This window comes from Schistocerca americana, chromosome 1, assembly GCF_021461395.2.
Source record: "Schistocerca americana isolate TAMUIC-IGC-003095 chromosome 1, iqSchAmer2.1, whole genome shotgun sequence".
Classification (NCBI taxonomy): domain Eukaryota; kingdom Metazoa; phylum Arthropoda; class Insecta; order Orthoptera; family Acrididae; genus Schistocerca; species Schistocerca americana.
The window spans coordinates 474,229,910-474,251,328 of NC_060119.1; the positions used below are offsets into that span (position 1 = coordinate 474,229,910).

Consider the following 21,419-nt stretch of genomic DNA (forward strand, 5'->3'; position numbering starts at 1 on the left):
AAATCTTATGAGATTTAAATCAACTTGAATTTTATTGTTGTTTACTGATGGGTCTAAATGGGGGAACTTTATCGGATGCTCAGTCATGGTCCCTGAATGTGTCCTTTGAATAAGGCTCTCAGAACAGTTGTCAGTTTGCATACAGAATTGTTTTTCTATCGTGGTAAGAAATTCCTCATCTGCTCTGATTCCCAAAATGCCCTTTTTGCCGTTGGTCAGCTTCACACAGCAGACGGGATGGTTCAAGATAGCATAGGTGATATCTTTCTCTTGCAAAGGCAGGTAAGGGAAATAATTTTTTGTTGGGCTTGAGGATGCATAGGGATCCAGGGAAATGAAATGACTGGTGCAACTGCAAAGGAGTCTCACTCTCTCTCTCTCTCTCTCTCTGCGTGCCAAGGAGGCTCTGCAGTGGTTGGTTTTTCAATGTCTGGAGGTGAGAAGCAGTAACCTGCAGTCAGTGAGATGGAAGTCTAGCCTTTACAGGATGATACAACAGTGTGTCAAAGTTGCGGAATGTAGAGTTTGATCCAGCTTGTTTTAATTGAGTTTGTGTTATTTGATGACCGGAGGGCAAACCTCTCCCCCACTGGATCACACACTATTTTAAATGACAGTGAGATGAGTGTTGTACATGTTTTGAAGTTTTGTGTATTGTAGGGGCTCCTTCCCAAAATATTGAGTGGGAGATTTCAGGGTTGCCACAGGTTCTAGAAATCAGGAAGTATCAGGGAATTTCAAATATGTCAGGGAAATTTAAAAAAAAAAAAAAAAAAAAAAAAAAAAACTGGAAAATCTCGTTTTTGTTTCAGTAGATGAAATGGTTTGTTTACTGAGACATCATGCAATGTCACTGGCTGCGTGCAGTTGAGTATGTACGCTGCTTCCCTACTCCCTCATTATTACTGCTTCTCCTCCTGCTACAACTCCCCTCAGCTTGCCGTCAGTGCTGCCACTGCTTCTTACCGCTAACCTAGCAGCTGCTGATGACAGAGGCGTGAGGAGTGGTTTGTTTGGATATGATTCTCAGAGACTAGATGCAGTGGTCTGAGTCGGCGGTCATGTGTGCAGGAGTTGTGTCTTGAGTGAATGTGTTTTGTGCTCTAATTTTGTAACAAAAGCTATGGCTGAAAATTTAGTTGTGAGAGTGTGATTGACTTTTCTATGTGCCTGTCTGGCTCAGCGATCATCATTACAGAGAGTTGCTACCTTTCTTCACTATTATTGATTCTCAGAGTATTTTAACAAGTTATCTGTGGCATGGATTAATCACCATGGTCTCATTTCATCAACATGCTGTCTGCGACTCATGAATAGCTGGCCACAAGAGTGGATTTCTGTAATGGGCCAGAACTGCAGGCTGTTTTTTGCAAGTATTTTTAATAGATTACACCTGCTGATCTGAAGCCCTTCAGTTCCCACTAATGTGCAGACACTGCCCGTCAGATCTAGTCTCACTGATCTGCCTGCAGGCCGGGTCTGTGTGTCGCATAATAAGGTGGATTTTCGTGGACACAAGCCTGCGGTGCTCCGCAGCAGGCCAAATGTCACGCACAGTGGATTTCAGAATTGCAACTGTCTCAATTGCAAATACGTTGAATGTAGCATTTTACAGACATTTTATTCATTCTATTACATTTAGGCCCTTCAAAAGTATGGGCGATAAGAAGGAGAAAATTGTGTAAGTCACTGGCGATTTGTACACTAAGTACTCATGTGTTTCTTGAAAGGAAACTCACACAATACCTTTAAAATAATATATTTTACAGACATTTTATTCATTCTATTACATTTAGGCCCTTCAAAAGTATGGGCGATAAGAAGGAGAAAATTGTGTAAGTCACTGGCGATTTGTACACTAAGTACTCATGTGTTTCTTGAAAGGAAACTCACACAATACCTTTAAAATAATATATACTGTGGGTAATAACTGACAATAAGGAACATAGTAAAACCAACATTTTATTGCTGTTCACCTACAGTGTTGGATTACACAATTCTTCCCCGCATTATACACCTCTTTCAAGGGGCCTACTTTTTTCTGACATTATTTCTGAAATCAGTGAAGGTATTTTAAAACTGTCATGCATCTCCAAGAAAGTGTGTATTTTTGTCAGCAAGTGTGTTTTGTGTTATTGATATAAAATAATATCAGTGGTCTTAATGAAATATATACAATTTGGCTTGCTTTCTCCATCTAAAGACACTTCATTACAAAATATATTGATGTTAGTACTTAACATTTTTGCTCACAGAAAACGCCATCAGCTCGCAAGTTTGATATTTCTTCATTTGCACTATTGTTTCTTGTACCATAACTACAAAGACAGATTGTCTTAACTTATCGCTGAGATCTCAATATTTGGGAATGAATAATGCCAAAACTTGTCTGGAAATCAGGGAATTTCACTTGGGGTAACTTGTGGCAAACCTGGATTTTAGCATGTTGCGTAATGGCCGAGTCGTCCAGTCACAATAATCTGCCCATTTTTAAATATATGTGTGCTGGTACTTTGTAATTGATTTTATCTACAGTTATTTCATGTCTTTCCGATTGCATTTTGTTGGTTGTCTTTTATTGCCCTCCATACATCAATGTTCTTCTTTTAAATTGTTATTTATCATGCTGTGTTTGTTGATATAGTTTGATTTGACAATCTTTTGTTGTTTTAATGATTTGCACCAGCCTTGGACATTGCAATTTACCATCCAAAAACTCTAATCACTAACAGACAGACACAAGTGAGGCACTCTTAAACACTCTCTCTTCACACTGCTGGAGTACTGTCAAAGCTGCAATCAAACAATTTTCAGTCTACCTGCCTGCTGCCTTGACACACATCTTACACACATTTTGTGAAAAACTCTGGTGTTGGGTGGTGATTCTGTGCAGCAATGAGTTAGAAGTGAGGTGTAATTGACTGGAACATTCTGAAATTGTAAGCCCTGCTTCAGCAAAACTGCTTGCCCAAATACTTTCCACCACTTTGGTTGAGTCTCCAGTGAATTGCCCGCACCACTGTAAGGCTTTACCGTCTTCTCAGGTTTATACAGGTGACACAGTTGAGTGTATGTCTGCTGGAATTTTGCTTGTGAGCCCTTAGAAATCTAATAATTACATGAAGCTTGCAGACAAAATTGCTGCCCTTTTTCTCTTCTTAATCTGCCATTCAACATTGAAACTGCACACATTATTGCCCCATTCTCCTCTCTTCTACCAAAAATACACTTTCAGATGGAACTACTTGCATCATATTTGGATGTAATCAGAACATACTTTTTGGTCACCCTCAACCTTGGTATCTCCTCAACCTTATCTACATGCATCCTCCATTGTCCCAGTCTCACATCATTGTACAGTAAACATAAGGCTTCAGACATAATATACATATTTTTTTCACAGCATGATGCAACAGTGCACTGACATGAGCTCAACACAAGATTATGGCTATATATTTGGTCATCTGTAAGTACATTACTAAGTGTGGACTGCAGTGAAACCCTTGCAGTACTAACACAGGAGGCTCCAGGCAGCTGGAAAAATGTTGGTATAACTGTCTGCTTACAGGTTACTCATATGACCAAATGATCAGTAATTTGTGAGAACTTTATATTTTTACAATATTTGATTGATAAGTAAGATAAAAGAAGTCTCAAAACAAGAGCAAAATACCTAATACTTCTGTTGAGCCTCTTATGTGTATAATATGAATTTATGAATACTATGAATTAAACCATTAATTATATTTTTTCTTCAGTATTACTTAATCAAAATAATCTGAACTTTGCATATTTATGCATATGTTGCCAATAGAGTGACTAGTTTCAAAAAATCATTCTTAGCAGAATACATCAGACAAGCTGCAGTGTCATGCTTAAAATGAAATTTAAAGCGCTTATGTGTGACCTTTGAGTTTTGTTGAATGGTGATGTGGTCTTCAATTAACCAGTCTGATGCAGCTCTCCACACTAGTCCATTCTGTGAATGCCTCTTCATCCCCAAATAATTACTGCAACCTGCATCCTTTTGAACCTAATTTCTGTATTCATCTCTTTACCCTACATACCCCATTGACAATTAATTGGTGTCTCATAATGTGTCCTATCAACTGACCTGTTCCGATAGTCAAGTTATGATACAAATTTCTTTTCTCCCCAGTTCTATTCAATAATTCCTCCTGGAGTAGATGATATCACAGTGGAAATGACTGAAGCTGCTGGCCCTATCAGAATTCAGTGGCTTTCTAGAATAATGAGAATAGTGTGGACATCCGGAAAGATTCCTGGTGACTGGACAGTCAGTTATTGTACCTACTTTCAGAAAGGTAACACTGTGATCTGTGAGTATCACATAGGAATAGCACCATTATGCCGCTGATATAAAAATGTTTATGGCACTGTTAGAAGGGAAGAGATATGGAAAGGTCTGAACAGACTGGAATTATCAAAAGGAACACAACTGAGAATCAGAAACATGGTCAACAAATGCCTGAATTGTGTTGTAATAGGTGGTAAGAACTCAAGAGTGGTTTAGAATGGATAGAGAGGTTTGGCAAGGAAGTCACGGACGTCATCATATTTACATCTACATCCATACTCCGCAAGCCACCTGACGGTGTGTGGCAGAGGGTACCTCAATCGGTTCTCCCTTCTATTCCAGTCTCGTATTGTTCGTGGAAAGAAGGATTGTCGGTATGCCTCTGTGTGGGCTCTAATCTCTCTGATTTTATCCTCATGGTCTCTTCACGAGATGTACGTAGTAGGAGGGAGCAATATACTGCTTGACTCCTCGGTGAAGGTATGTTCTCGAAACTTCAACAAAAGCCCGTACCGAGCTACTGAGCATCTCTCCTGCAGAGTCTTCCACTGGAGTTTATCTATCATCTCCGTAATGCTTTCGCGATTACTAAATGATCCTGTAACGAAGCGAGCTGCTCTCCGTTGGATCTTCTCTATCTCTTCTGTCAACCCTATCTGGTACGGATCCCAAACTGCTGAGCAGTATTCAAGCAGTGGGCGAACAAGCGTACTGTAACCTACTTCCTTTGTTTTCGGATTGCATTTCCTTAGGATTCTTCCAATGAATCTCAGTCTGGCATCTGCTTTACCAACGATCAACTTTATATGATCATTCCATTTTAAATCACTCCTAATGCATACTCCCAGATAATTTATGGAATTAGCTGCTTCCAGTTGCTGACCTGCTATATTGTAGCTAAATAATAAGGGATCTTTCTTTCTATGTATTTGCAGCACATTACACTTGTCTACATTGAGATTCAATTGCCATTCCCTGCACCATGCGTCAATTCGCTGCAGATCCTCCTGCATTTCAGTACAATTTTCCATATACCACAGCATCATCCACAAAAAGCCTCAGTGAACTTCCGATGTCATCCACAAGATCATTTATGTATATTGTGAATAGCAACAGTCCTACGACACTCCCCTGCGGCACACCTGAAATCATTCTTACTTCGGAAGACTTCTCTCCATTGAGAATGACATGCTGCATTCTGTTATCTAGGAACTCTTCAATCCAATGACACAATTGGTCTAATAGTCCATATGCTCTTACTTTGTTCATTAAACAACTATGGGGAACTGTATTGAACGCCTTGCGGAAGTCAAGAAACATGGCATCTACCTGGGAACCTGTGTCTATGGCCCTCTGAGTCTCGTGGATGAATAGCGCGAGCTGAGTTTCACACGATCGTCTTTTTCGAAACCTGTGCTGATTCCTACAGAGTAGGTTTCTAGTCTCCAGAAAAGTCATTATACTCGAAGATAATACGTGTTCCAAAATTCTACAACTGATAGACATTAGAGATATAAGGTCTATAGTTCTGCACATCTGTTCAATGTCCCTTCTTGAAAACGGGGATGACCTGTGCCCTTTTCCAATCCTTTGGAACGCTACGCTCTTCTAGAGACCTACGGTACACCGCTGCAAGAAGGGGGCAAGTTCCTTCACATACTCTGTGTAAAATATAACTGGTATCCCATCAGGTCCAGCGGACTTTCCTCTTTTGAGCGATTTTAATTGTTTCTCTATCCCTCTGTCGTCTATTTCGATATCTACCATTTTGTCATCTGTGCAACAGCTTTGGTAAAAGACATTTAGAATTTCGGCCTTCAGTCTGTCATCCTCTGTTTCATTACCATTTTGGTCACAGAGTGTCTGGACATTTTGTTTTGATCCACCTACTGCTTTGACATAAGACCAAAATTTCTTAGGATTTTCTGCCAAGTCAATACATAGGACTTTACTTTTGAATTCATTGAACGCCTCTCGCATAGCCCTCCTCACATTAAATTTCACTTCGCGTAATTTTTGTTTGTCTGCAAGGCTTTGGCTGTGTTTATGTTTGCTGTGAAGTTCCCTTTGCTTTTGCAGCAGTTTTCTAACTCGGTTGTTGAACCACGGTGGCTCTTTTCCATCTCTTACGATCTTGCTTGGCACATACTCATCTAACACATATTGTACGATGGTTTTGAACTTTGTCCACTGATCCTCAACACTATCTGTAGTTGAGACAAAACTTTTGTGTTGAGCTGTCAGGTACTCTGAAATCTGCTTTTTGTCACTTTTGCTAAACAGAAAAATCTTCCTACCTTTTTTAATATTTCTATTTACAGCAGAAATCATCAATGCAGTAACCGCTTTATGATCGCTGATTCCCTGTTCTGTGTTAACTGTTTCAAATAGTTGGGGTCTGTTTGTCACCAGAAGGTATAATATGTTATCACCATGAGTCGGTTCTCTGTTTAACTGCTCAAGCTAGTTTTCAGATAAAGCACTTTAAAAATTTCACTGGATTCTTTGTCCCTGCCACCCGTTATGAACGTTTGAGTCTCTCAGTCTATATCCGGCGAATTAAAATCTCCACCCAGAACTATAACATGGTGGGGAAATCTACTCGAAATCTTTTCCAAATTATCCTTCATAAGGAAAGTTCACTAAGGATCAACACATGATACGATGTAATGAGCAGGAATTGGAAAAACGACTAAAAGACCTGGCAGAGAGTGATTGAAGAAGTAGGTGTGGAAATAAGCTTAACAAAAAGTGAAATAATGAAAATAAGGAGGACAAATGCAAAAAAATGAAGGCTGTAAGTTGTAATGGAAAAAGCTTTAAAGAAGTTGATGCTTCCAAGTATCCAGAATGTAAATTAACCAAAAAAGGAACTTCAAGGATGAAATTTTGGAGGGAATAAAAAATTGTTCAATATTTATTGCTAAGAAATAATAAGTAATATTATCTGCCACTTTTGTCTTGTGGATTCAGAATGTTGGACTTGGACAAAGAAAGATCTGAGCAGAATACAAGCAATAAAGATGTGCTGGAAAGGACTTCCAAATACTTAAATTTATAATTGGTGTTAACAAATTTCCATTCTCCAGAGATTTGGACCTGTAATTATTACTGTCTTCCTGAAGTGTGAGGGTATTTCCCCTGTCTCATATCTTGCAGGTGGAATGGTCTCGTCATGGCCGGTTTTACCGAGGATCTTAGCAGTTCTGAGGGTATGTTTCTACTCCAGGGGCCTTGTTTCAACTTAGGTCTTTCAGTACTTTATCAACTTCTTCTTGCAGCACTGCGTGTCCCATCTCATCTACTTCCTCTTTCTTTTCTATAATCTTGCCTTCCAAGTCCATTTCCCTTGTATAGTCCCTCTATGTATTTCTTCCACCTTTCAGATTTCCCTTCTTTACTTATTACTTGTTTTCCATTTGAACTCTTGATATTCACATAATTGCTTCTCTTTTTTCCACATGCCTCTTCAGTTTTCCTATAGGCAGTATCTGTATTTTCTCTAGTTCACATGCTTTTATAGTCTTGCAGCCAATCATGCTTAGTCATTTTGCTCTTTCTGTTACTTTCAATTTTAGAAGTCCTATAGTCCCATTCACTGGCTTCATTTGTTGAATTCTTATATTTTCTCCTTTCATCAATTACGTTCAATAGCTCCTGTCATATCCGTTGATTTCCACTAGACCTTGTCTTTTTACCTATCTGATCCTCCGTTGATTTCACTATTTCATCTCTCGAAGTAACACAGTCATCATCTACTGTATCCCTATGTAATCGGTCTGAAACCAGAAAGTATCTAGGTCTCTTCAGTGTGTACAAATTTCTTCCATGATTCTCAACACAAGTGTTAGTGATGTTTAAATTACACTTGGCACAATTTTCTACCACCTGGCTTTCACTTTCGTTCTTTTCCCCCAGTCCGTATTATCTTATTAATTCTCCCTTAACTATCTGAATAATTTCTTTTATCTCATCATACATTCTTTCAAACTCATTATCATTATCATCATCATCATCATCATCATCATCATCATCTGCGGAGCTACTTCGCATATGAACTTATACTATTGTATTAGGTATTGGCTTCATATCTATCTTGGCTACAGCAATGTGTTCAGTACGTTGTTCATATTATTTTACCCACTTTCAAACTTTCTTGTTAATTATTAGACCTACTACTGCATAACCCCTATTTGATTTTGTATCTGTAACACTGTACTGACCTGACCAGAAATTCTGTTCATCCTGACATGAATTTCACTGGTTTCCATTATATCTAACTCCAACCTACCCATTCACATTTTTAAATTTTCTAACCTGCCTACCTGATTTAAGGAATTGAACATTCCATGCTCCGACCTGTAGTATGCCACTTTTATTTTTCCTGTCAAAGACATCCTCATGAGTAGTCCCCACCCAAGGATGCAAATGGTGGAGAATTGTACCTCCACAATATTCTACTCAAGAGGATGCCATCGGTGAAAGTAAGAGCTGCACAATTTCCCCTTGCTTTCAGCCATTCACAGTACCTGCACAGCAAGGCCACGTTGGCTGATGTTATACGACCAGATCAATCTTCCAGACTGCAACCAATGAAAAGGCTGCTGCTTCCTCTTCCGGAACCAAACAGTTGTCTGGCCTCTCCACAGATACCCCACTATTTTGGTTGCACCTGTGGTACGTCTATCTGTTCTTTGAGGCATGCAAGCCAGCCCACCTTGTCAAGGTCAATGGTTCAAGGGGAGTGTGGTTGAATACCGTTGGGAACTCTCAGTCTATTATTTGCCATATACAATAAGTATGGAAATGCAGTCGGCACTCATTTATCCAGAATTAAATATTGAGCCAATCACAATAATACATTTTACAATGAAAGTGAAGTAAATTGGAACACATTGTGTAGGGTTTATGATGACTTTTGGTTGCACATTGGACATAAAATATTAGATTATAAAAGCACTTCACTCACACACCACCACCACCAACAACAACAACTTATGAAAACATTGCTTTGTTAAGGATGAAGCAGGAGAAAGACAAAACAGTTTTGGTCTAGTTGTAATTGGCCTGTTAAGTTCCCTTCACATCTTTCAGTACTGAAGCTCATTGCAATTTGAACTAAAAAGATTACGTATTTTTAATTTGACATAAAATTATTTTATTGCAAAACTAAAGATTTGCTTTCTGTAATACAGGCATCTGCTGAGTGATCAGACTGACCCGTTCAACCGCTCTCCATTAACTATGGATCAAGTCAAAACTGATGAGGAGCTCAGACTCAAAATTGAAGCATGGGTGAGAGAGAAGAAAGAACAGCATCAGAATAATTGAAGTGGCTGAAGATTTATTGTGCACTCATACAAAAAGACACAATCATTTTTTAATCATACTTTCATCTTATACTGTTGATATATGTAATCAATAAATATATATTTTTCAAAACACAGTTATACATTAGTCAAAATTCATCATATATCTCGTTCTGCTTTTGATCTTTTTAGTGTTGGGGCTGTGTGCTCTAATGGTGATGGGAAGGTGGATGTTGATACTAGTTTGTAGATACATCTTTAAATTTTGTGCCTAGCTTGTAGGGATGTGTTGATACCTTTCTGAATTTTTAATTACCAAAGGAATGAACGTGAACATAATAGAAGAAATTGTATTAGGATCCACAAGTTCGAAAGCTTATACAGAGACTTCCAGTAACAAAATACTGGTTGACTCCCAGGCCACTTGCAGTGCCGCAGGTTTATTATTGAATGTTTTAAATTTTTCCATACTGGTTTCATCCCACAATGTTATAAGGCTCTCACATGTGTGTGCATGCACTTTGCACTCTTTGAATTGTAAGTGCATTGCTCCTGTTCTGCTTGGTTTTTGTTCACAGTGATAATATTTGGTAATTTACATGACTCCACTTTGGTTTTGTTTCAAATAAACTGGTTTTATCGCACGGTATTCTGTGGACTTATATATATTTGCATGATTTAATTACATCATACGTGTATAGCTTGTATTCTGCTCAATTTTTGTTCACATCTCTTACTCATATTGTCCTGTATTTAATCGAGTATGCATGTTAGCAGCTTCTGACAGAAACAGTATTCAACTTCATTACATTTTAATCCATGATAAGTAAGCAAGTCTACTTTGAATGGTGTGTGTGTTGCTTCTTGCCACAGAGTATGCTTTGCTTTGTAATCTCAGTGACAGAATAAGCAGTTATTGTGCCAGGTACTGTTGCACAGCAAAAATATAGTGAATGTACTTCCACTGCACTGAATGCCACTATAGTCAGCAAACTAGTTACACAAAATTTGCCACTACATCCAATGATGAAACCCTGAGGATGGCGAGGAGCGGTGCTCGATATTTTTCAAGTGCCTTATTCACTTAAAAATTTTCATTACAGTAGGAGCATGATTCTAGCAGACTGATTTCTCATAAAGTTTATTACTTGTGATACCTGTTAATAACATGGAAACACATCTGTGTTAAGTACTGTTGATCTTCCACATTTGTAATGTAGAATGCTTATGTTCTTACTGTGCTATTCGACATTCAAGTACAGTGTAAACTTGGAGATGAAATTGACTCCATTGAATTTTGTTACGGCGGATTTACACTGAGCTCAAAATAAAGTTCACAACATTGTTCGCAGCTACTACTGGACTACTGACATTCGCAGCTTGGTATGAACACAAAAACAGTGTTCCATGGCTATAGGAAAGATCAAAGGAACATTGTTTATGAGTGTTTGCTTGTGCTCTGTCCTAATTCACAAACTGCAGGATCTATTTGAGATACGGATGGCTTTGAAATTTGGAATAAATATGCAAGGCTTTGATAGGAATCTCCTGTTGCCAAAAACCGAAGAGTAACAGTAGGTCTTTGCTTAATAGGAATTGCTTTTCTGAAATTTGTGTGTCTTCGAAACAACTAGCCATATAACATTTGTTAGAATTTTGGAACCAGACAGCAACATCCTAGTGAAGTTATGAACACCAGAACTGTCTCCCAAACTCAGCTCAGAAAGCATGTCATTCCCACCATGTCTTCTATAGTACCAGTCAACCCCCCGATTCTTTAAAGAATTGAACTCCTGTGTATAAAACAGCTTCAAACGTCTGATTAATTTACAAATGAGTTAGTGTGAGAAAAAGTTTAGAAAAGATTTGACATTAAGCTTAAAGTTTGTTGGAAATCATTAGTGCTCTCATTATGAAACACTGGATGAGTATAGTTCGGATAATTTGTGCTCGATTTTGATGAAAAGCAAGTTTTTCAAACGTCTCAATGTCTATGACAATGTAGCTCCAGAACTATGTCACACAGTATATAGTTTTTGACAGACCAAATCCAGCTAAATATTACAATTGTCATTGCTTTAGTATTAAGCCAATATTTTACATTACGCTCGGCATTACAGTGGGAGAAGATTTGGCACTGAATATCGCCAGAAGAATATGTGTGGATGTCATTGTAATTGAAGGGCGTGATTTATGTGACTTTGGACCAGAGGGTAACGTGTTACTGACTTGTTACAAGAGAATATCCCAGTAATAAACACCTTTAAACTGTGAAGGTTGTTATTTACTGGGCTCGACATTTACTGCAACAAAAAAAGAAACAACAAAAATAAGAACACTCAAGATAGTACAGTCGCAGATCAACTTCTGGGCAACATGTAAAGCCATTTATACAACAGAGTTTAAAAATATGTTTTTGTTCACAACATTGTTGGCAACAATGCTCAATGGCTGTCTCTCCATTTAGGATAGCAATAAACATTTCTACATACATATTCACATTGTCTGCTACATTGAACTGGCAGCAAACATTTCACATAGTGTATTATTCACTTTAAGAGCTACTATATGACAAGTGAGGAGGAAGAATTAGTAATACTCTAAAACAGACAAAGAAATAGACTTAATCATCATTGGTGGAAAGAGAGCACTTAGTACCTTTCTATTAACTTTACACACAATTTCAAACGTTTATGAAACTTTTTCTTCCTAACATCCTCACAACATGATGAAAGGAAAAAAGTTTATTGCTTACCACATTTTCACTGGTCAGGCAATAAAATGTCGGATCACACAAAATGTTTTCATTTCTTTACCACCAACTCTATTCACAACATTTTGAACTTTGTTTGTTGCACCTTTACACACCATTAACAGATGTACTGTACTACAAGAGTGGAGCATTTGGCTGTCAGCGGACAGACAGAGCCAGGCATGAACTTACGCTGTGCCCACAGTTTACCTTGCAGCACTCAATTGTTAACCACCCTCCACTGCGCAACTATCATTTATCACATTAAAACATGTCACCATCTGAAAAAAACTCACATAAGCATTACATATTTACACTGAGATATGAATGAGCAGAGGATGGTTAATGTATTGTAAGTGTTACTTTATCTAAATGGATTGTTACTGTGGTATCCGCCATCTGGCCAATAGCGCGGACATCAACACGCGCAAATTCGCGCCAGCCGGGCAGCTGCAAAGATAACACATGCGGACTGGGCATATAGATTCACCGACCGCCTGTGTAGTCCATTTTGAGATGACCGCTGGAGGGCTGGTGTCACGAGATGGAAGCGAGTCACAACTCTGCCTTTGCCCCACCATACACCATATTCTGGGACTACCTGAATGGTATATAGGCCACTGCAACAGCATTGTACAGCAAGTCCTATGCCTGCCTTTTCTCGTACTTGTGACTAGTGACCACATGTATTAGGGACCCCGAGGAACTTAGGATACTGTCTCAACTATTTTAGATGTGAACTGTAGTGCCCTGGAATTGTATAATTGCTATGGATTGTGAAGTGCTATTGTGAACCAACTTGGATGTTATTGTGTTATTCTGGTATAACACAATAAAATGGCGACGAGTCAACAAGAACCGATGACTCTGGGAACGCTCATCACACGGCTAATCCAGCAACAGACGGAGAACCAGCAACAACTTGTGGCCAATCTACAGCCTCTTCTTCCCAGCATACTACATCATCAATCAATTCATCAAATTCCAGCCTTCCTTTCTTTTGATGAAGCCCTTGAAGAGTGGGAATTGTATGAAAAATGACTGAAGAAACACTTCCAGGTATTCCAGGTAACTGACATCAAGCTCATTTCTTTCTTGGTCTACACCGATGGTCTATCGTGTGCTGTGCAAATTGACTCTGTTGTCCACTCCTTTGGAATAATCATTTCCAGAGATATGTGCCTTATTGATTCAATTTTACCAGAACCATGCACACATTATTTCCTTGTGAGAGGCTTTCTACCAATGTGTAAAGCAGGCGTCACAATCACATCGCGAATGGGCAGCTGAATTACAAAGTCTCAGCCACAAATGCCGTTTTTTCACTGCCAAGAATAAGGAATTGTATGCTGAGGAAATGATCCGTGATATGATTATTTGTGGTGCCCCAGACAGAGAATTCCAGCATGATGCCCAACAGCTTGAGGATCCCTCGTTAGACAAAGTATTAGAACTAGCTCAAACGTTCGAAGTCTCGCGCGCTGCAGGCCAAAAAATGGAGACTTGGGTAGAGATTGCAGCTGTCCATGTCCCCTTGCCCTGTCATCCTGAGGGTCCCTATACACCCACTGACGACGTAGCGGTTGCCGCCATCCTGCACACCCGTCTCGATCTCAGCAGAAGCTCGGCCGCTTTTCTTGCCAGCGGACCCTGTGCCATTTTCCATCTTGTCCGGACTGCTAAAAAAGAACACGACAGGGACGAATTCCCAGATCATTGGGCCTACTGCTCTCTCTGCACCTTAGCAGGTCACTTGTCATCGGTGTGTTGTTCTGTCCAGGCCCAAGAAGACTTGTAACACTCCAATGGACGTAAATCAAATTTCCGCTACTGAGGTCCAGGACATTTCCAATAAATGTTCCTGGATGTCTCCATTCACAACAGGCCACTAAAATTACAGGTCGACACCGGCACAGCAGCCAGCTTGATCAATTGTGCAACTTATGTACGGCTTGGAGCACCTCACTTGCTGACTTCCTCTCGCCTGTTATTGACCTACAACAAACTCAGTATTCCTCTCTTGAGCCTACACCTTATTGTGGTATAACATGGATAATCGGATACTCGATAGTCAACAGCGGTGTTACCGTCAACGCTTCCCGTGCCTTTGGATTTTCCATCAAGGACTCTGTCAATCTGATTCGTGATGAAGTTCTGTATGCTAGCCTGGAAGAACTTTGCCATGAATACCAATATATCTTTCACGAGGAATTGGGTAAAGCACATAATTTTCTGGAGCATTTTGCTGCCGCCTGGAGCACGTCCTTGTTATTTTTGTGCTCATCCGGTCCCTATCGTTCTCCACGACCTCGTCAAGGAAGAACTAGATCATCTCACTGTAGATGGTGTCCTGGAGCCCAAATCCTCCAGTCCATGGGCCTCACCTGTCATCATCATCAGAAAACCATCCAGAAAACTTCGTTTGTGTGGTGATTTTAAAGTGACCATCAACTCCCAATTGGAAATCAACAAATATCCACTACCTTGTATGGAAGAAATATTGGCGAAACTCCACATAGCCCGTATCGCCTAAAGCACCACATGTAAGGCATTGCTAGTGCACCAGCCATTTTCCAGCGCTTTCTTGAACAACCGGTCAACTCAGTCAAAGGCTGTGTCAACTACCTTGATGATGGAATTGTTACAGGATGCACGTAGGATGACCACCTCCAATGCCACAAAGACATATGATGTTTTTTCTGGCAGGAAATTGAATATCTGGGACACAAGATCTCCAGCAAAGGAATCAAACCACTAGACTGTCACATCCAAGCCATCATCCAGTTGCCTAGATCCACCAATCTCGCACAACTGTGATCCTTTTTGGGTAAAGTGTCATACTGCCAGAAGTTCCTTCCTGCGGCAGTGATGGCTGCTCTTTCCAACCTTTGTAAAAAAAGAGGTGCCTTTCACTTGGTCTCAGTCTTGTGAAACTGCCTTCCGGATCTTGAAATCACAACTGCTTACAGCCCCTTGGCTCGCCTGCTTGGACCCACAACAACAACTCGCCCTGACCACAGATGCATCAGAGGCGGGTGTTGGGACAGTGTTGGCACATCGGTTCCCTGATGGCTCCGAGCGCTCTATTGCCTACGCCTCTAAAATGTTTTCAGACACTCAGAAAAAATATTCCCAGATTGAAAAAGAGGTTCATGCAATTGTCTTTACACTCAAGAAAAATCATGTGTTTCCGTATGGGACCTAAGTTTCACTTAATAACGGATCACAAACCTCTCATCACTTTGTTCAACTCTGTCTCCAAAATTATGGTCCAGACATATCATCGTTTGCAGCACTGGGCCCTGGTCCTGGCCCATTATCAATAAGACATTCACTTTCAGCATACTTCCGAACATGCTAATGCAGATGCCCTCTCACACCTTCCCTGGGGCCCTGATCCTGAATTTGACAACGAAGAACTTCTCTGTTTTGAGATCGATTACGCAGCCAAAGCAGCAGTGGACTCCTTCTCGCTGAGTAGTGCTACAGTTGCCGAAGCCACATATCAGGATCCTGATCTCCAGTGGGTCCGCATTAGCATTCTCCGTGAGTGGCCAGATATGCAGCCGCCTCGCTCTTCTACAGGCACTACTTTACCATGCGCCACCATGGTCATTCCAGGTGCACTGTGCTCCAAGGCCCTGCAACTGCTTCATGAGGGCCATTGGGGCTTCACTTGCTCCAAGCTCTTGAGTCACCATTATTTGTACTGGCCTGGCATGAGCCATGACATTGAAGAGATGGCCCGTGCCTGCCCAGCTTGCCAGCACCAGCAGGCGGTGCGATGTCAGACAACTTCTTCTTGGCCCCCCTGCTCTCGCCCATGGGAGTGTCTACACCTTGGTTTCTCTAGCCCGTTTTTTGATTATATGTACCTCATCATGCTGAATACTTATTCCCCTTCCCGTACGTCGTCTGTTGTCTTTCCACGACCACATCCATTACTGTGTCCGCCTTAGAACATATCTTCGCCATTGAAGGCCTTCGCGAAGTGTTGGTTATTGAAGCGATTGTTCAATTCAACAGCCAGGAATTTCTCACCTTCTGCCTTCACCACAGCATCCACCACATTCCTACACCCCCTTTTATCCCCAGTTCAAAGGTAAGGCAGAACGCATGGTGCGGACTTTCAAGATCCAACTGCAGAAATATCTCCACGACCATTCCAGGGCTAATGCACTCACATTATTTCTAAGCTCTTACAGGTCTACTCAAATTGGTGACAAGAGCCCCGCCACGCTCTTGCATGGTCGACAGCCTAGGATGCTCCTCACTCTTCTGTTCCCAGTACCCAGGTCGGCACTACGTTTCCGTCCTGGAGTGGCCGTTTGGGCTCAAGGTTTCGGTCGCCAACCGAAGTGGCTGCCGGGTGTAATCCTCCAACAGTGGGGCCGTAACGTTTTACACATCAAGATCCAGGACAGTGTCATGCTCCCACATGCTAATCAGCTCCGTTCCTAGACGGTGCAGATACCATCGAGAGCCTGCCAGCCAGATCCTCACCAACGGCCAGATCGCAGACCCATCAGCTGGATTTCTCCTCCACCTGCTACGGGTCTGCTGGTTACAGTGGGCAGCATCACGGCATTCCGCCATCTCCAGTTACTGGCCAGTTGCTGTCTCCTAGTCCTGAGGGCAGTTCAGCCACGTTCAATATCCGAGGCCCATCTGGACTGCAGCCGCCTTCATCGGGAGCACAACCTTCGGCGGCAGACATCACCCCCACACCACAACGCCCTTCTCGGATGTGGGGACCAGATGACATGATGCCTCTCCAACCACCTCTGCCCCAGCAGGTCTTCCGGCCTCACTGGGGACATTTTTGGCCTTATTGCACCACCCTCCTGCACGAATTCGATGGAGAACCCATAAATGTCTCCTACATCACCAGCTGCTGTTTCACAGCTTCCTGTAGGAGGAGGAGTGTGCTGTCCGCCATTACTCAGTCACCGGCCGACAGCAGCGGACGTCAACACACACAAAGTGCGGTCAGCCACGCAGCTGCAAAGATGACACACACGGACCGGGCATATACGAGGTGCGGCTAGAAAAAAACCGGACTGATGCTGGAAAAAACATTTATTTACAATTATTTACAATTATTTACAATTTCATGTTATCTCCTTCAATGTACTCTCTTCCTCGGTCTCTACACCGCTCCATACGAATTTACCACTGTTCATAGCAATGCTGCAGATCATTTTCGGTAAGTCCATACATTACTTCCGTCGCTTTTTCTTTTACTGCTTCAACAGTCTCAAATCTAGTTCCTTTCAAAGCTGACTTGACTTTAGGGAAAAGAAAAAAGTCACAGGGGGCCAAATCAGGTGAGTAGGGTGGATGATCTAAGATGGGAATGTTGTGTTTTGCCAAAAACGTCTTCACTGACAACGCACTGTGAGTTGGGGCATTGTCTTTGTGAAGGATCCATGACTTTTTCTCCACAAATCGTTCCGATTTCTCCGTACTCGCTCACGTAGGGTAGCCAGGACGCTAATGTAGTAATGCTGATTCACTGTTTGTCCCTCTGGTACCCAATCAATGTGCACAATCCCTTTGATGTCAAAAAAAACAATCATCATTGCCTTGAATTTCGATTTTGACATTCGTGGAGAACCAGGAGTTTTCCAATGCATCGATTGGCGTTTAGTTTCGGGATCGTAAGTAAAAAACCACAATTCATCGCAAGTAATAACATTTTGTAAGAAGGTGGGATCACTTTCAATGTTTTCCAGGATGTCAGAACAAATCATTCTTCGGCGTTCCTTCTGTTCAATTGTGAGACACTTTGGAACCATTTTTGAACACACTTTGTTCATGTTGAAACTTTCATGAAGAATCTGCCTAACACTTTCCTTGTCAACTCCTGTTAACTCAGACACTGCTCTGATTGTTAAACGGCGATCTTGTCGAACAAGTTTACTGATTTTTTTCAATGTTTGCATCAGTTTTTGCTGACAATGGTCTGCCAGTGCGAGTGTCATCACTGGTGTCTTCGCGGCCATCTTTAAATCGTTTAAACCACTCAAACACTTGTGTTCGCGATAAACAATCATCGCCGTACACTTGTTGTAACATTACAAACGTTTCACTTGCAGATTTTCCTAGTTTGAAACAAAATTTGATGTTAACACGCTGTTCTTTCTGTACACTCAACATTTTCCGACGCACAGACAAAACGTCAACTACTTAAAACAGACGCCACGGGCAGACTGAGTGCAGGAGGCAGATGAAACTTGAGCAGTAGGCGGAGGGAGAGTCACGTGACAGGCCACGCGACTTTCAGCCTTATTGCATTCGTTTTATTGTTTCACCAGTACTAGTCCGGTTTTTTTCTAGCCACACCTCGTAGATTCACTAACCAGCTGCGTAGTCCATTTCGAGATGACCACTAGAGGGCCAGTGTCACGTGATGGAAGCGAGTCTCAACTCGGTGCCTGCTGCACCACAAGTCATATTCCTGGACAGTATATAGGCCATTGCAACAGCAATGTTCAGCAGGTCCTACGCCTGCTTTCGTTCGTACTTGTGACTAGTGACCGCATGTACTAGGGACCCTGTGGAACTTAGGGTACTATCTCAACTATCTTGGATGTGAACTGGAGTGCCCTGGGTACTATCTCAACTATCTTGGATGTGAACTGGAGTGCCCTGGACATGTGTAATTGCTATGGATTGTGAAAAGCTATTGTGAACCAATGTTATTGTGTTATTCTGATATAACAACTACCTTTCACAATAGAAACCACAGCATAACAGTTACAGCACCTAATCAGAAATTTAATTGTTTGTGGAAGTTTAACAAAGAAAAATCCACGTGTGTTGAATATAATTTTTGGGTTTGAATTTCATTTTAGAAAAATGAAGATGGATCACACACAAAAGAAAAATTCATGAGGATGGATGCAGTAAGTGGTGGTATTCTTTAAGCTTATACTAAACACCAAAATATCAGAATAAACAATTCTACAAATTCGCAGGTGAATCAAAAAGTGGAAATTAATTGTCAATATAGCTGACTATTTAATAATAACTACAGTTAATGTATGTAAATATAATTTTTCTCAAACAGATTTTGTAAACACCTCTAAGCACAGGTTACATCCTGGGGTTATTCTGAAACATATGGAATTGGTGTTATACCAGTCTTTCTCCCCATTTATGTTGCACTGGTGGTGGTGGGCAGTACTGGCAGCAGATGCAAATATAAATTCTTATGACATAGGTTCAGGTGAAAGCTCTAAAATAGTGGCAAGAATCAACCACCCCCTTTTTCAGTGCATAGATGATGATGATAACAGCTTCTTAGGCACATCACTTTATGATGATGGAAGTAGTAAAGGTGCAATAGGATCTGGAGTTTCAGTTCATGATTTAACTCCAAGAAAAGAAGGGATGCATAAATTGCATCAAGGTAAGAGTTTCCATAGTAGGCAAATTGCAAAAAGAGCTGCAGAATGAAAGGAACCAGTTGAAAATTCTAGAGAGCTGTTGGTGACAGGAAGTTCAAGTTAAATGGTGTGAGAAAAACATTTATTACTAGCCAGTTAAGGAATTTTAATAAACAATTCACAGTAATGTGATGGTCTGTACAATATAAGGCATTTGATTTGTCCATTAGAATCGTAATTTTCAACTGTATAGATAGTGGGCCACAAACTTCCCCCTCCACCTCTCCAGTTCCTCAAGTCAGTGGCTTTCCAATATACCATTTGATATAGTACTTAATCCAGCTTTCTTAAGCATCTTACCTATGAAAGTTAGTAATGTGCATGAAAATGGCAAATACTATATTCTGTTCTTTGATAAACATATCTGTGGATGATGGTATGTATTATGAAGCATACAAACTACTAATCTATGGCTAACAGGATTTAGGTTACCTAGGACGATCATCTGTAGATGAAAGCCACACATCCCTTTTTTGCTGAAAGATATTCAAAGACCTCTGAAAAGTAGTATAGTATATTAACTTACTGCAGCCATCTAGAAGCACTCATTGTTCACATCATAAGTGAACTTCAGAGTATTGGAGTAGAAGTAGCTTTCACCATATGTCATCAGAACTTTCAACAAAAGAATAATTGTATGAAAAAAATTTGTCAAAGCACAGTACATTTAATTTTCTTGTAATTAATCAATCTATTGTTACTATTTTCAATACGTCACATATGCACAAACACAACAAATGCTCTGATGTATAATGAAATGTAATTTTGAACATTATAAGGAAGCAAAATTTGAGTACATTTGTACACTTTTCTTTTTGGTTAAAAAACACAGTTCCTATATCTACCTAAAATAAAATCACAACACTAACTGTCTTGATTCCTATGTCAAAATGAATGTACAAGTTTCTGTTACATAAGTGTGCCATACAGTTGCAGCAGCAATTGACACACTTGCATCTATACAGATATGACCACCTCTAGCTATACACAGCAAGTGCACAGAAGAGACAGTCAGAAAATTTGCTGCACATAGGAATGTAGTACACCATACTGAAGGAAATAGGCAGCTGCCAAAGCAGATTTTAAAACAGTGAGAAACAAGGCCTAAAATACACTCCTGGAAATGGAAAAAAGAACACTTTGACACCGGTGTGTCAGACCCACCATACTTGCTCCGGACACTGCAAGAGGGCTGTACAAGCAATGATCACACGCACGGCACAGCGGACACACCAGGAACCGCGGTGTTGGCCGTCGAATGGCGCTAGCTGCGCAGCATTTGTGCACCGCCGCCGTCAGTGTCAGCCAGTTTGCCGTGGCATACGGAGCTCCATCGCAGTCTTTAACACTGGTAGCATGCCGCGACAGCGTGGACGTGAACCGTATGTGCAGTTGACGGACTTTGAGCGAGGGCGTAAAGTGGGCATGCGGGAGGCCGGGTGGACGTACCGCCGAATTGCTCAACACATGGGGCGTGAGGTCTCCACAGTACATCGATGTTGTCGCCAGTGGTCGGCGGAAGGTGCACGTCCCCTTCGACCTGGGACCGGACCGCAGCGACGCACGGATGCACGCCAAGACCGTAGGAT

At 41.0% G+C, this 21,419-nt stretch overlaps 1 protein-coding gene across 1 annotated transcript in view; it reads left to right on the top strand.

The window, feature by feature from the left end:
• The window catches only part of LOC124603796 (ubiquitin conjugation factor E4 A), a 116,939-nt gene extending 107,175 nt beyond the window's left edge, over positions 1-9,764 (top strand). The window contains exon 10 of the mRNA XM_047136426.1: positions 9,514-9,764. Coding sequence (XP_046992382.1) covers positions 9,514-9,649 — 136 coding nt within the window. The 3' untranslated portion in view covers positions 9,650-9,764. The remainder of the gene's footprint in view (positions 1-9,513) is intronic.
• The last annotated feature ends 11,655 nt before the right edge of the window (positions 9,765-21,419 follow it).